General features: G+C 47.6%; 1 protein-coding gene across 1 annotated transcript in view; it reads left to right on the top strand.

Moving 5' to 3' along the window:
* LOC311243927 (BICD cargo adaptor 2) overlaps nt 1-16,530 on the top strand; it is a 104,449-nt gene continuing 87,919 nt past the window's right edge. Inside the window, exon 1 of the mRNA XM_084333328.1 lies at nt 1-552. Coding sequence (XP_084189454.1) covers nt 280-552 — 273 coding nt within the window. The 5' untranslated portion in view covers nt 1-279. The remainder of the gene's footprint in view (nt 553-16,530) is intronic.

Genomic DNA, 16,530 nt, shown 5'->3' with positions numbered 1-16,530 from the left:
GGAGAGGCGCAGAAGGAACAGAGGAGCACCGCAATTATGGAACAATTTATATAATTTATAATTATATAAATAATAATTTGGCTTAAACATTAACATTAAACCGAAGAAACAAGATCGGCAACAACGAAAAAAAAAAAAAAAAAAAAAGTAACAACCATGCAATTCAAATGCAGAAGAATCTAACGTCTCTACTTCTTCAAGGTTGGACCGCTTGAAGTCATCATCCCACCGGCGTTAGGTTGACCGTCCCCCCCCCGGTGCCCCGGTGCCGTCATCATCATGTCTGTGGAGGAACCGCGCTGTTGTACCGAGTCCGACAACAACGCACCAATGCTGCTGCAGCTGGAAGAAGAAAAAGCCGGTGGGCCGCAGTGCCTCTCCCGGGAGATCGAGCGTCTCCACCGGGAGCTCCTGGAGACCACGCAGGAGAAGATCCAGGCGGCGGAGTACGGGCTGGCGGTGCTGGAGGAGAAGCAGCAGCTCAAGCAGCAGTACGACGACCTGGAGGTCGAGTGTGAGACCGTGCGCCAGGAACTGGACCAGCTCAAGGAGGTGTGGGTTGATTATTTATTATTATTATATTTGTCGGATAACACTATTGATAAAGGATATGACCTCTCCTCTCCCTCTCCATCCATTAACTCAACTGGACTGTCACTGTACTATTTATTTGCACTATAGCACTATTGCACTTGGGACAATGCTATTATATTATTGACATTATTATTTTGCACATGCTATATTCAGTATGTTTGTATGCCAGCAGTGGTGATGCTCTAAACTCAATTTCGTTGTACCAACAATGACAATAAAGATTCTATTCTATTCTATTCTATCCAAGAGATGCTACACACTATGCCCATTTTCGCCTATAAATAGTTTGAAATAGATTTTTTTGCATCATCCTAAATTGGCATTTCCTATAGCCCTCCCTGTGCCATCATCAGGCCCCCAGCTCTATACCTACAAGGTCAAATGTTGGCGATGAGGGGATGGTGTTGGTACTGCAGACTCTTTAGTTGTCTCATTCAGGGGCCTCCCCGGGCTCTGCCATACTTATTTATTGATACAACAGACATGCCTGTTCTTTAAGACATCTCTATCTGACCTATAGGCCTGTGTTTCACCAACCTTTAGTGTGGCTTGATGGGTGTTCAAGTCCTATATCCATTTTCAGAAGACCCACGTTTTTCAGGCTATTACCTCCTTATTTTACTGGCCGTGATCTAAATTGTAAAATGGAAATCAAAGTAGATCTGCTGCCTGCACCCATTTTCAGCTGATTGGGGGGTTTTCCGTTGTATTCTGCTTTGTTTAAATGTGTGTGTTTTTATTTCAAAGTCCAGTACTTCAAGTTAATTCTGTGTATATGTAATGTATATATATTACAGGATAACATGTAAAGGGGAAAGTTACTTAACTATTGCTCATAAACATTTGTTGGTCAAAAAACCAAATCGGTTACAACGGTTTTGTGACGTTGTTGTCGTGTCAAAAACATCTCTCAACCCAGCGAGGGCTCAGCCTGTGAGAGCGAGGATCTCTGAAACGAGAATTTCTAGTCCTATAGAAGAAGAAGGCGGGAGCTCGGGTTTGAATTTTGAAACTTCCCGCTTAGAGCAGGAAGGAGAGATGAGCGACTCGGCAGAACGAGTTACTACCCTTACAGGAATGGAAAGAATGCAGACGCCGCCGGTAACACGGGAGAGGAATAAAAGATGTGTCTGTTTCCCTGGACGCCGACCGGCCTCATTCCCCCCCCCCTGCTGCTCTCTCACATGTCGGCCAGAAGTTCACACTGCCCCCTGAGACAGGCAGCCGTTGGCCACTCTCTCGTGAGTTGGGTCAGAGGAGTGCGTAGGCAGAGGGGAGCGAGTCCAATGGCTGCAGCTGTGTAACAGCTCAGTGTTTCAGAGAGAGAGAGAGAGAGCAGTCTTGGGAGGAGAGGAAAAGGGAGGAAGGAAAAGAGGAGAAAAGAGGGGGATGTCCTCTCTGACGAGTAGAGCGCTCGGACAGGCTCGGATCACTTCCTCCCGCGGGGGGAACCCATCTGAGAGATCTGGGGTTCTGTTCCTCCCACCCGGGGCGCAGCCGAACCAATCGGCTGAGAGGGTTGAGAAGGAGAGGTCCCTCCCTGCCATGTGAGGGAATCATCTCGTCGCTCCCTCCTTGGGCTTGTGGGCTTTTCAGGAGACGAGAGGAGGAAAGAGAGGCGGTGAATAAATGAGAAAAAAGAGAGGGAGCTAGAGAAGCTCTCGGCTCTCTACTTCTCTCTCTTTCTCACTCGCTCTCTCTCTCTCTCTCTCACACTCCTCCATGGTTGTCTTTCTGTCTCAATAGTATTTGTTATTGCAGAGAGGAGGAGGTCTTGGGGCTGCAAATTCAAAACTCTCAGCAAATTCCTGTTCTGTTTTCCCATGCGTTCCTTTTGCCGGGGGGGGGGGGGGGGGGGCTGACTGGCTATCTCACAGAGAAACAACAACAAGAGCAGGTGGAAGGTTACTTGGGTCCAATAAGGTTGAGAACAAGATATGCTACTGTCCAACCAGTGTCTAAAGATAACCTCTATCTCTGGGGTTGTGTGTGTGTATATATATATACTGCACTCCCAACATGTCACAATAACTACTAGGCCTATATGTCACTGTCATATTAATCACTGGTGTTTGGCAGCAATTGTTTTGCCTTTGTCAGTTTGAGTTTCCCTAGGATGGCGACAGATTGCTAGGATGGAGTCAGATTGCTAGGACGGCGACAGATTGCTAGGACGGCGACAGATTGCTAGGACAGAATCCGATTGCTAGGACGGAGTCAGATTGCTAGGACAGAATCCGATTGCTAGGACGGAGTCAGATTGCTAGGAAGGAGACAGATTGCTAGGACAGAATCAGATAGCTAGGAAGGAGAAAGATTGCTAGGACAGACAGAATCAGATTGCTAGGAAGGAGAAAGATTGCTAGGACGGAGACAGATTGCTAGGACGGAGACAGATTGCTAGGACGGAGACAGATTGCTAGGACGGAGTCAGATTGCTAGGACAGAATCATATTCCTAGGACGGAGACAGACGAGGGACCACTGTGTATCTCTGTCTTGGTAGTGAAAGCTGTTGGGACACATGTAGTCATTTATCCGGTCAGCTATAGGCTCACAGTAAATGTCATGTTGTCTTTGGTGCGCGACCACTATGTACTCTGATGACAGCAGTGTGTCTGGCTCCCCTCCTCTCTCTCTCTGGCTCCTGTGACGGACGGCGTACACAGACTGGACTATATTGTCTGGGATATTTTCAGAGTAGTCAGTGGACCCTCTTCCAACACGCGCGCTCGCGCACACACACGCACACACGCACGCACACACAGAGGAAAGTAGCCCATGAGTGTTGATATTTGTAATGATTTAAAAGGCCAGATGCCTCTCTTTTTGTCTAAACCTGGAAGGAAATGGTCCATCAGAAATCATCATGACAGTAGGCAAACCCCAGCTGCCCCGGCCGTCAGCCAATCCCGGGTCAGGACAGGCAGGGCACTCGCACACAGCCACACACTCGCATGCACACAGTCACACACACACACAAATACACACACGCATAGAAATACACTACTCTAGAAGCAGGAAGATGGAGGAATTCTGCGCACTGCTGTTGCTTAGTAACGGCACGGCTCTGCTCTGTGCCTTAATTCGGCCTCTCAGCAGGTGCTGTTTCCTGTGTGTGTGTAGGTGTGTGTGTGGGTGGGTGTGTGTGTGTGTGTGTGTGTGTAGGTGTGTGTGTGGGTGTGTGTGTGTGTGGGTGTGTGTGTGACTGCTGAGAGATTATGGCTTAGCTGCTAACTAACATCATGGCTATCTGACACTGAAGAATAACACCGGCGCACATAGACGAGCCTGACTTTCCTGGAGGTGGCCTAACAATAGGCTATTTATTGATATTCATCGCATTCTCCTGTTATGTCTGTTCCCTTAGCCAAATAATAACCATTTTGTCATTTGGACTCCAAATCAGTCGCATTGTGTTTATAATGCCTGTGTGCAATAAGACTGAGCTATTGCCCGAGTTTTGTGTCAACTATTAGGCTACATTCATATTATTGCCCCCCCCTGTCGTGCATCTTCCGTCACCGAGGAGGAGAGAATGGAATCCTTTCAGACTAGCTGCTCGTCAACATTTGACCCGTCACTTAAAAGACGTGCTTTCGACGCATCGGGCTACATTATTCTCACTCTCTTATCATGTCTTCACCTCCCCGAGACTCTAAGCCCCCCCCCTGCATTCCGTAACACACCAGCCACAAGATGAGGTCAAGACCCACTGTGTGTCCTCCTCTTACATTGACTCCTGTGTTATTAGCACGGGTGCTACGCTCGCTGAGACTGCCCCTTCCGTCAGTCTCCCTCCTCCTCCTCCTCTCTCACTCTCATTTCATTTTGAGTGCAAATATGAGGAGGGGGGAGGAGAGTGCACACAGGCCAGGGGGGAGGAGAGTGCACACAGGGCCGGGGCCCACAGTAGTTTGGTGACTTGTCACCACTCATTCACAGGGTTCGCACAAGGTCCTTGAAGTGCTTAACCCTTTCACTGCCACACTACAGAAGGTTAACCCTTTACTATCACACTACTACCGACGGTTACCGACGGTTGTCGCAGTGAAAGGGTTAACCGTTTGGTAGTGCGGCAGTGAAAGGGTTATTAACATGCTTGATTTATGACCAAAAAAAAGTCGAGGCCTGGAATTCCTTGAAAACGGCCAATTTTTTTTAACAAGGTGCTTAAAAAGTCATTGGAATTCAAATCGACCATTCACATTGAAAGTTTTGTTCATCCAATCCAAAATAGTCCTGAATCAAGAAATAGCAGTTTTCTTTAAATCTAAAGTGTAACTACTTGTCGGAATTTGGTTAACTTTTTTAAGCCATAAATATTGGATCAGATTTGTTTTCAATAAGAAAAAATCATTTAAAAGTGAATTGGATCCTGTTTAAATGCCCCTTTAAAAAAAATGAAAAATAGTGCTTGGAAAAGTACTTGAAAGTCCTTGAATTTCATTTTGCAATGTCTGTGGGAACCCTGCATCCAGAGTCCATAGGGGAGGGAGCGTGGTGGCTGCGTGGCCTGTACCCTGCATCCAGAGTCCATAGGGGAGCGTAGTGGCTGCGTGGCCTGTACCCTGCATCCAGAGTCCATAGGGGAGGGAGCGTAGTGGCTGCGTGGCCTGTACCCTGCATCCAGAGTCCATAGGGGAGCGTAGTGGCTGCGTGGCCTGTACCCTGCATCCAGAGTCCATAGGGGAGGGAGCGTAGTGGCTGCGTGGCCTGTACCCTGCATTCAGAGTCCATAGGGGAGGGAGCGTAGTGGCTGCGTGGCCTGTACCCTGCATCCAGAGTCCATAGGGGAGGGAGCGTAGTGGCTGCGTGGCCTGTACCCTGCATCCAGAGTCCATAGGGGAGCGTAGTGGCTGCGCGGCCTGTACCCTGCATCCAGAGTCCATAGGGGAGCGTAGTGGCTGCGTGGCCTGTACCCTGCATCCAGAGTCCATAGGGGAGCGTAGTGGCTGCGTGGCCTGTACCCTGCATCCAGAGTCCATAGGGGAGCGTAGTGGCTGCGTGGCCTGTACCCTGCATCCAGAGTCCATAGGGGAGCGTAGTGGCTGCGTGGCCTGTACCCTGCATCCAGAGTCCATAGGGGAGCGTAGTGGCTGCGTGGCCTGTACCCTGCATCCAGAGTCCATAGGGGAGCGTCGTGGCTGCGTGGCCTACTGGCCTGGCCGTCACACTGGATTAGAGTGTCCATCTGTTGGCGTGTTGCACTCAGTATGGGCCACTTGGCCCCCTGGCCCAGGCCCTGTGCTATGTCCCCCCTGACCCCGTGTTCTAGGCCTGGGGGAGTCACGGGATAGTTTTAAAGACCCACCTGGTCCTGGACAAAATGTTTGCCTATGGTATTTATTATTACTATTTTTTTTTTTACCATAGGAGTTTCTCAAGGTATAGCGGATTTCTACGGTTCCACTTGTTCAGTTGGTTCTTCTGACATTTGACAGGAGTAGAGTTGAGATCCGTGTTTTTACATTTGAGAAAACACGGGGGAAAACGTCATAGGTACGTCATAAGACTGTGTACTTGATGCAATCAAATGTTTATTTACTTGCTTCCATGGTAACTACTACTACAGAACAGTACTTCTATACCTCTGTATTTGAAGACCAGTCTTGAGTGAACCATGCAGAGCTGAGCCTGAGAGGAAACGTTACGAAACCAAGACAGTCAAAACAACGGACAGAATACACTACTGGAGTAAATACACACATGATTACCTGACTAATTTGTTTTTAAAACGCCGTCGTTTTCAAGTTTTGTTTTTATTCATAGCTACAACAAAAACAAACATGCTGGTGAATGCCATGAAAACAAATGAGAATGACAAACGTCAAAAGTAGCTGTGCTCTTGTGATTGGTCAAAGATTGCCGTGGCATATTATGGGTACTGTAGTAGTTACCATGGAAACTAGTACAGCTTACGTTATAAAACACATTTTCTCAAAGATTTAAGTTAAAACATTTACCTTCATTGGTTGTAAGTATACAAATTAAATAATCAATACCTCTGTCAAAGATTATGAACACAATACGGTTTGGCTGTGATACTGATTGTTTTGATCTTCAGTGGGGGGGGGGCCCCTTGACCCTTGGCTACAATGGGGGGAAATCCCAGGTGGAACCTCCCTCCCCAGGTCTACAGTATGTCCCGCAACACACCACCAATGAAATATTCTGCTGTCACGTGTGTCTCTGAATGCACAACATGGTTAACACATAGTAAATGTGACACTAGGCATGCACCGATCCGATATTGGTATCGGTATCGGCCGCCGATATCAGTAAAATAGCTGGATCGGGTATCGGTAAAAAATTATAATAATATTGGATTTTTATATATATTTTTTTTATAAATAAAATAAGATAACCATTCAGTACATTTATATCTATGTGTTAATTTGTTACATTTAGTTTCACTAAGTTAGGAAAGTAATGTTTTAAGTCAAGCCTGATGTTGCCTTGTTGTACAAAAGAATGATCCCAGTCTCTTCCACACTGTGACAGTGAGGCATACAGTTTATTAATTGAATGAATGAAGTTTATTTTCTGTCTTTGTTTACAACAAATCAAAAACACACTTGTGATCCTTTACAATTCTTAAAAACTAAATATATTTTAATAAAAAAAACGTGGATAATTTTTTTTTTTTAACTTTTTTGGGGGGGGGGATTTGACAATGGGTATCGGATCGGTATTGGCCGATACCCAAACCCAGGTATCGGGACCGAAAAAGTCAGATCATCAGTGCATCCCTATGTGACACTACTGTTATTGTTGACAAGCAAAACTGATTTACACATAATGTTACATAAGTACAAAATACTTTGGTTGCTGAATGCACTTCTTTTTTTTTATCTACCTTTTCTCCCATTTTCTATTTTTCTCCCATCCCAATTTTCGTATCGTCCAATTCTACCCTCCCCTGTCTCGAACGCTGTTAGGCCATGCCTCCCACTGGTCGGCTGCAATGTGGACGAAGCCTTGCATCACGTGTCCCCTCCGGTACACGAGGAGGCAGCCGTCGCATCTTTTCACCTGTACAGCGCAATCTCTCAGCGGCGAGGGTCTGCGTGGGAGGGACACGTTGCTTCCTGATTCTGCTGCGCAGGCGCACCAACCGACCTGTAGTAGTCGCTGTCCACAACGTCCGATCCCCACCCCTAACACTGCCAATTGTATTAGTATGAACGACCAGCCAAGCTGGTAGCAATGCCGAGAGCTGGGCTCGAACCCAGCATCTCCTGCATTAGTGGCGAGCGCCTTGCCCACTGCGCCACTTAGCCGCCCCTGAATGCACTACTTGTAAGTAGTTAATTAGTAGCCAGAGTAAGTAAACGGTTCATAGATAAACGATAAAGTGCTGCACAAACTTTCCAAACTGTCAAAATGAATGGGGAAGCGAGTATTTGCACAATTTCAAATACGCCTAACACACCTAACAAAACCACAAAAACCCCAACTGGCCGATAACGGGTTAAGGAAACGGCTCGGAGTAAATAAAGTGTGTGGGTTTAAGAGCCCGAGGCAGCGGCCCCTGTGCTCTGTTGGATATCGTGGATGTGGATCAGGTGTTCTGGAAGGGTGGTGTGGAGGTACTGTACATCACGAGGGCAGACGACGTGGTCGTTGTGAGGTAGGTGTGAGCGTCGCAAGGGGGGCAGACGTGGTCGTTGTGAGGTAGGTGTGAGCGTCGCAAGGGGGGCAGACGTGGTCGTTGTGAGGTAGGTGTGAGCGTCACAAGGGGGGCAGACGTGGTCGTTGTGAGGTAGGTGTGGACGTCATGAGGGGGGCAGACGTGGTCGTTGTGAGGTAGGTGTGAGCGTCGCAAGGGGGGCAGACGTGGTCGTTGTGAGGTAGGTGTGAGCGTCACAAGGGGGGCAGACGTGGTCGTTGTGAGGTAGGTGTGGACGTCATGAGGGGGGCAGACGTGGTCGTTGTGAGGTAGGTGTGAGCGTCGCAAGGGGGGCAGACGTGGTCGTTGTGAGGTAGGTGTGGACGTCGCGAGGGGGGCAGACGTGGTCGTTGTGAGGTAGGTGTGGACGTCATGAGGGGGGCAGACGTGGTCGTTGTGAGGTAGGTGTGGACGTCACGAGGGGGGCAGACGTGGTCGTTGTGAGGTAGGTGTGGACGTCATGAGGGGGGCAGACGTGGTCGTTGTGAGGTAGGTGTGGACGTCACGAGGGGGGCAGACGTGGTCGTTGTGAGGTAGGTGTGGACGTCACGAGGGGGGCAGACGTGGTCGTTGTGAGGTAGGTGTGGACGTCATGAGGGGGGCAGACGTGGTCGTTGTGAGGTAGGTGTGGACGTCACGAGGGGGGCAGACGTGGTCGTTGTGAGGTAGGTGTGGACGTCACGAGGGGGGCAGACGTGGTCGTTGTGAGGTAGGTGTGGACGTCATGAGGGGGGCAGACGTGGTCGTTGTGAGGTAGGTGTGGACGTCATGAGGGGGGCAGACGTGGTCGTTGTGAGGTAGGTGTGGACATCATGAGGGGGGCAGACGTGGTCGTTGTGAGGTAGGTGTGGACGTCATGAGGGGGGCAGACGTGGTCGTTGTGAGGTAGGTGTGGACGTCATGAGGGGGGCAGACGTGGTCGTTGTGAGGTAGGTGTGGACGTCATGAGGGGGGCAGACGTGGTCGTTGTGAGGTAGGTGTGGACGTCATGAGGGGGGCAGACGTGGTCGTTGTGAGGTAGGTGTGGACATCATGAGGGGGGCAGACGTGGTCGTTGTGAGGTAGGTGTGGACGTCATGAGGGGGGCAGCGGTGGCCTGATGGTTAGAGAAGCGGGTTTGTGACCAGAAGGTCGCCGGTTCGATCCTCCAGACCGGCAGGAAAAATCTGGGCCGGGCAAGTGAATTAATAACTCTCTCCCATTACCCTTAACACCAACCACTGAAGTGCCCTTGAGCAAGGCACTTAACCCCCAACTGCTCCAGTGGAGTTGCTCAGTGGCCAACGGTGTCAGACTGTGGTTGTACTGGGCAGCTCCCAGGTGGCAGACTGTGGTTGTACTGGGCAGCTCCCAGGTGGCAGACTGTGGTTGTACTGGGCAGCTCCCAGGTGTGAATGGAACTGTGTGAATGTGAAGCAGGGCGTAGCTGAAAAAGAGCATCCGTGCTCAGAGAACCTACCCTGGGTAAATAAAGGTTAAACAAAAAAAAATTGGGTAGAGTGCCCTGGCTGGCACCAAGGACGTCATCATCTCTCTACAAACAGCAGCCTGTTAGAACGTACCACCACCACCACAGCCACCACCACAGCCACCACCACCACCACCACAGCCACCACCACAGCCACCACCACAGCCACCACCACCACCACCACCACAGCCATCTCTTTTCATCCGTTTCTGCCCTTTTTTCAACAATACTGGAACTTTCTTTTTTCAGGCCTACACACACACACACGCATGTGCGTGCACACATACACACACAGACAACATGACAATGTCGCTGTGACAAAGGCCTGGTGTTCTCTGTGGGCCCTTGTTGCATTGTAAACCATGGCAGTGAACACAGTCAAGCCATTCAGTCACCCCCCCCCCCCTTTCTCTCTCTTTTTCTCACTCACTCTCTCTCTCTCTTTTCCTCACTCACTCACTCTCTAACTCTCTCCCCCCTCTCTCTCTGTCTCTCTCTCTCTCTCTCGCTGTGTCTCCCTCCCTCTCCCTCTCTGTGTCTCTCTCCCTCTCCATCTCTCTCTCTGTGTCTCCTCCCTCTCTCTCTGTCTCCCTCTCCCTCCATCTCTGTGTCTCTCTCTCTCTCTGTCTCCCTTTCTCTGTCTCTCTGTCTCCCCCCTCTCTCCCTCTTTGTCTCTCCCTCTCCATCTCTGTCTCTCTCCCTTTATTTCTCTCTCCGTCTCCCTTTCTCTGTCTCTCTCCCCCTGTGTGTCTCTCTCTCTCCCTTTATCTCTCTCTCTCTCTCAACCCCCTCCCTCTCTCTCTCTCTCTCTCCACCTCTGTGTCTCTGTGTGTGTGTCTCTCTCTCGCCCTCTCTCTCGCTCTCTCTCTCGCCCTCTCTCCTATGCCTGTAACAGCAGCTGGGTAACTGTGCAGTGGAATTCTAACTATGGTTAAGCTCGGTAAAACCTGGGTTCTCTGTGTTCGGCTCGCTGGCCTTTTGTTTGACTGAACCCAGTGGGGTTAACAGGTCTTGGGTGTCACACACATACGAAGGGAGGGTTAAACGCTCACAGAGCACAGTATGACAAAGGAGAGATTGAGAGGGGCGTCCCCATTGTGTGGCCGCGTTTGTGAAAAGATTGGTCACTTTTGTTCCCTATTTAAATGGCAGATCACTAAAAAGGACAGATCACAATGTCCTCAAAACAAAGATATTCGGTGTGACTTTAAAACCCTCCACCGCATCGATGGTACTAGAGAGGCCTTGGATGCCGATTGGACGGTTTCCGTTCCCATCTGGTCCCTTATAAGGCGACTTGCATAAAAGAGTTGTAAACAAAGTCAGTACTATTGTTGGGTACAGATGTCATGGAGCTCTTTTCCTTGTCGGCGGGCCTCGTTGTGATCACAAGCTGTCCCTCTCACACACACACACACACACACACACACACACACACACACACACACACACGCACACACACACACTCTTGCTTTCCTTGATTCTCCCAGTCACTCAATCATTCTGATGGCTGGTCAGAATGTCCTAACTACCATATTGATACATCTCTGTCCACATGATCCACTTTGATCCTTGATGGCCTTTTTAGCATGAACGTTATGCTACTTGGCTCTCCCAACAGTGTGCAGTTTAATAATAATAATAATAATAATAATAATAATAATAATAATACACTTTATTTGTATAGCACCTTTCATACAGAAACTGCAGCTCAAAGTGCTTCACAACAGAAAAAAGACACAATCAGTTTTTCACATTAGGATCTAACATCCCAACAGGCCACCTTGTTTATGGTTTGATTCAGTTTATTCAAATAGTCAATAATACAAATAGTAAGATAAAAATAGACGGTTCAAAGTCATCTTTACCTTCTCCGTTTGGTAAAACTCCTTCTGTTTGATACCCACTTTGACCCTTCGAACCTCCCACTCAGGGCAAACCTCCCTCTCAGGGCGCAGTTCTAGGCCTGGGTCCTACACAGTTTTAAAGCCTGACAGTTTAATGAGCTTGCTTCTGTAAACAATATGTACAGTGGGACCATCCCCCCCCCGACCCACCCTGACCAGCCCTATTGTATGATGGTTATCTGACCCAGCAGCCCTTTCATCTGTGGCCATGTCGGTGTCCCCGGCTGGACGGACGGACGCGCTGCAATTAAGAGGTAATCTTTTCTAAATGGCACTAAATAAAGTCTCCAAATCCCCTTCCCTCTGGGGCCTAAGGGGATGAATCCCAGCCGCCATGCGCAGGGCTTACGGAGGTCTGGGAGCCCAGCCAGGCCCAGTCACACTCACCCACTCGTAGGCCTTGCCGGCCTGGAAGAGGCAGGCCCGTCTGGGGGGTAATAATGCATCCCCCCGGTGCTGCTTGGTGCCCTGGAATAATATCTCTCCTCCTGTCCCACCGAGTACTGACCTGCCCTGGCCGGCTAGCCTACTCCTCTCTGGCTCCTCTGAACCTCACTTATATGGTGGCCTGGTGATTTTAAGATAAGATAAGACATTCCTTTATTGATCCCCTTGGGGGAAATTCTGTATCATAGCAGCATAGTGGAGGGGATAGAATACATACAGGTACAGCCAGGTCACAGAATTATAGTACAGTGTTTCAGTTTATTAATAGGATCCATTCCCCACTGGCTGATATCATAGCATGGTACTAGCAGCATTTAGGCCCTGGTGCTTTTATGACTTCACTCCGTAGTCGGTGTAGCTGTTGTCTTGACTCTTGACTTCCAGACTCAAAATGGATGTATTCCCCAGATTCAAAGAATGCTTTAGTTTCCGGAAGGCAATTCCTCTGGAAATGCTCCATTGAGCCTCCAAAACTGGCTGATTGGTCTAAGTGGTTCTCAAACTACGGGTTGCGACCCAAATTGGGGTTCGCGGGTAGGTGACAGTGGAAAGTTAAAAAAAAATTGGAAAGTAAAAAAAATAAGATCTTACATATTTTGACTAAATATGCCACGTTTTATAAATGTGTATTGATAACATAATGCTGTTGTAATTACATTTTCTAATAAATATGCATGATCAAGTTCAACAATGTGTGCTTTTATTTTTATATTCCTTAATTCCATGTTGAAATTTCACGATACATTAAGTGTGGGGTCCCCCAAAAAAAAGTCCTAAATAAAATGGGGTCACGGTATGAAAGAGTTTGAGAACCCCTGGTCTAAGGAACGCCTAGTGCCACTTGAACAGAAGGGACCATATGGTGCTATAAAGTAACTTAATGCTCTCAATGGTTGGTAAAACTGCCCACTGCTAATCCTTAATGATTTGAAGGGCTTTTGCATTTAATTCTGACAAATTAACCACAGACTGTACTGTACACATCACAGTTCAAGTAGGGCACATTTGGCTGTGGGCATTAGTGGATGGCTTGGTAATGATTCTAGTTTCAGGTTGAGAGAATGGCTTGGCGTGTTCAACAGAGTGTCTTCTTTGGTCCGACGTGGTACAGTGGAATGTGGAGAGCGGTGTGTAGGGCTGTCTTAAATACTTCGAAGCTTCGTTCGATGGGCATGGGATTCGAATATGAAAATAAAAATCGATTATTAAAAAAAAAAGTTTAATTTTTTTTGCAAAATCAACTCTGCCTCTCTTTGTTAACTACAACAAGCAATGCTGTTTGTTATTTAAGATGAGGTCGGACTCGGCACCGACAGATTTGTGTTCATTGTGCTGCTTTTATAAAGCCTCAAATGACGGCTTACAATATTTCATGAAAGCAAAGTGTTTCGTTTGTCTAAGATTTAAAAAGGTTTAAACTTTACAGCACTGACAAAGTTGAACAAAGTGCTGTACAAGTCCCACAACATAAAAAAAAAATTTAATTATTATTTTTTTATTTCGAAGCTTCAAATTTAAATCGAATCTCGGCCCCGAAGCTTCGGATTCCAAAGAAAAATCAAAGGTCAGCCCTAGCGGTGTGTTTAAAGAACATTGTTTTATTAAGGACCACCACACTGACGCCTGGGTGTTGTTGAAGAGGTGGCAGCTGCGTCAGCTCCCCTTTTAGTTGGGAGGTTTGCCGCGCGGAGGTTCTCCGTTTGGGAATTTTTACGGGGCACGTCGGTCCTTTATGAGTTCCGCGTACCTGTTGGCATGGAGAGTAGAGCGTTGTGACTATTGTAGGAACGCGGTCTAATCCTGTTGTGCGTATATACCGCCCTCAGAGCGTCTTCTGTAGCCCGGAGCCGTGGCTTAGCGTGGACGACACGAGACGGTGTCACGGTTAAGTGGGACATGTCCTCCCTTAGCGTGGACCACACGAGAAAGTACTTGAGTAATAGTACTTCGTTACAATACTTAAGAACTGTTTTTGGGGATTTGTACTTTACTCTAGTATTATTGGGTTTGTATACTTGTACTTTTACTCAATTACATTTCAGAGGAAAAAACCATACCCGCCCATACCCATGCTGATTGGTCCGTGTGCAAGACTAGAAAGCGGGGATCTTTGATTAAACACCTGCTATCAGAAGAATAGACAGTCAGAGTGACGAGCTACAGAAAGATGGCCACAAACGATAGTACGAGTGATGAAGAGGACGAAACGGAACATTTCATTGCCCGGGAATAAAAAAAGTACATTTAAAAGTAGAAACTTTTTTACTTTGACTCAAGTGTGTTTTTAGCCAGATACTCAGACTTTTACTTGAGTATGTTTTTGAGACGGTACCCATACTTTCACTTAAGTATAATTTCTGGGTACTTTTTACACACCCCTGGTCACGGTTAAGTGGGACATGTCCTCCGTGCCCAGCTGAGAGATCAAACAGGCCCGGAGTTAAACATCACCATTCACCTGCAACCCCCCATCTCACATCTCCCCCAGGCGGTCCCAGGCGGTCCCACTCTTCTTTGATCTTGGTCAAGTTCACCGGCAGGGTTTCTCTCACGCCTTTGCCCTTTTCAGTGATATTGTTATCAATATTGTTGATATTGATATCCGGGCTGAGAGATTGAGGGGGAATTGAGTGTGTGAAGGTTAAAGGAACACGCCAACATTTTTGGGGAAATTAGCTTATCGTCTTCTCCAGAGAGAGACAAGAAGATGGATACCGGTTTCCTCTCTGTGTGTTCAGTAGAAAGCTATCTGGCTGCACGTTAGCCTAGCTTAGCACAATGAATGGATAGCCTTCTACTGAACGCACAGAGAGGAAACAGGTATCCAACTTCTTGTCTCCCTTCCGGAGGAGACGGTAAGCTAATTTCCCAAAATGTTGGCGTGTTCCTTTTTAAGGTTCTGAAAATGGCCTCATAGCTGCTCCGAAAACCCCTACAGGTCTGTATCAGGTTCATACCATTCCCCACCCGTCCCTACCATCCCCCACCCGTCCCTACCATCCCCCACCCGTCCCTACCATCCCCCACCCGTCCCATCTGTTCTCAGGGGTGCTCTGTTGCCAAATTAGCTGTATATACATAGATTTAGGGGAAGGCAGCTTTTAGGTTATTAAGCTAATTTTTCCTATGGACTAAATTACCCCAGAGATGAGAACCAAGATACAGTTAGTATGAGACACAATTGACATGGGTAAGAGTAAGACTCCAGAGTTATAGAGCTTAGTTTATCTAGCTGAAGCTATTCTCTGATAGTGGAATGGAATTGTTGTTGAGCTGCAATATCATGGGTGTGCCAAATCAACTCACTGTTTGATTTGTGCGTAATCTTCAGACATACTGTACATACTGAAATCCACACTGGACTTTCAGTCATACCGGCCGGGGGGGAATGATTGTAACTTGTAATGCTGATGTTCAATGGAGGAATGTCGTCTTTTAGTGCTGGAATCAAGTGTGAATGGAGAGTATAGTGTTACGGCGGCCCAGCGGGGTGGTGCTTCCACCAGTGTAATCTAATCGTATTAGTGAAGCAGTGAGTGCAGGCTAAATGAAGGGGATGATGTCATCATGGCAGGCTGGTAGTTTATAGGCTGTATAGCTCTCTCCACCACAACAACAGGGTTCAGTCAGGATACGGGTGCCGGTTGTCGGATGACGACGATGATCTTTCTGCCTACGCTACACGCCTTCCGTAAAATCTCCAAACAGAGAAGCCAATGTGCGTGCCGCACGCGAAGAGCCAAGATCCATGCGTGTGTCCGCTCTCAGCTTTTTATGTCTGCAACAGCGTCTGTGTTAAAAGAAAGGTTTGCCGAAAGGCTTCTTCTTGTCCGTCCTGGATTGTCCTCCAGAACTGTCATTCTGTTACGTCTCCCAGTTATCATTTACAGTTACATTCATGAAAAGCGACTTACAAAGTTCTGTACGACAAGTCGGCAGGAAGGGGTACAATTCTGGCAGCTAAGTAACATTGTTCGTCAAACAGTGTTGGAACTTGAGATTTCAGCATATTTGCCTTTTTCCTAAAAAAAAAAAAAAATGACGTCCATTGTTTCAGTAATTGTGATGGATGAGCTTGATGTCTGTTGGAAGAGAAACACTAGCCTATGTCTGTCTGTTACGTAAACAGGAATACCTTGCGGGATTGAGTAACTGAAGTTACCGTGTTACACATAGTAGGTACTCCGTCGACCGCATTTAGGACTGGGCCTACATACTTGATAGTGGGCAGGATGGTTATGTGAAACCAGTTGCTGATCCCTTATATAAATAAATGAATTACGTTTGAGGTGTGTGTGTGTGTGTGTGTTTGTGTTCCCACTCATGTTTGTATGTGTGTGCTGCACACATAGCAGAGGTCTGTGCATGTATTTATGATGACTCCCACCTGCATTGACCTTTTTAATGGAGCCTGTGGCGTGTGGATTAACTCTGTATAGCAAC

The sequence above is a fragment of the Notolepis coatsorum genome (assembly GCF_963971535.1).
Source record: "Notolepis coatsorum genome assembly, chromosome: 17".
In the NCBI taxonomy this organism is placed as follows: Eukaryota; Metazoa; Chordata; class Actinopteri; order Aulopiformes; family Paralepididae; genus Notolepis; species Notolepis coatsorum.
The sequence above is the reverse complement of the archived record's forward strand: the minus strand, read 5'-3'. Positions and strand labels throughout refer to the sequence as shown.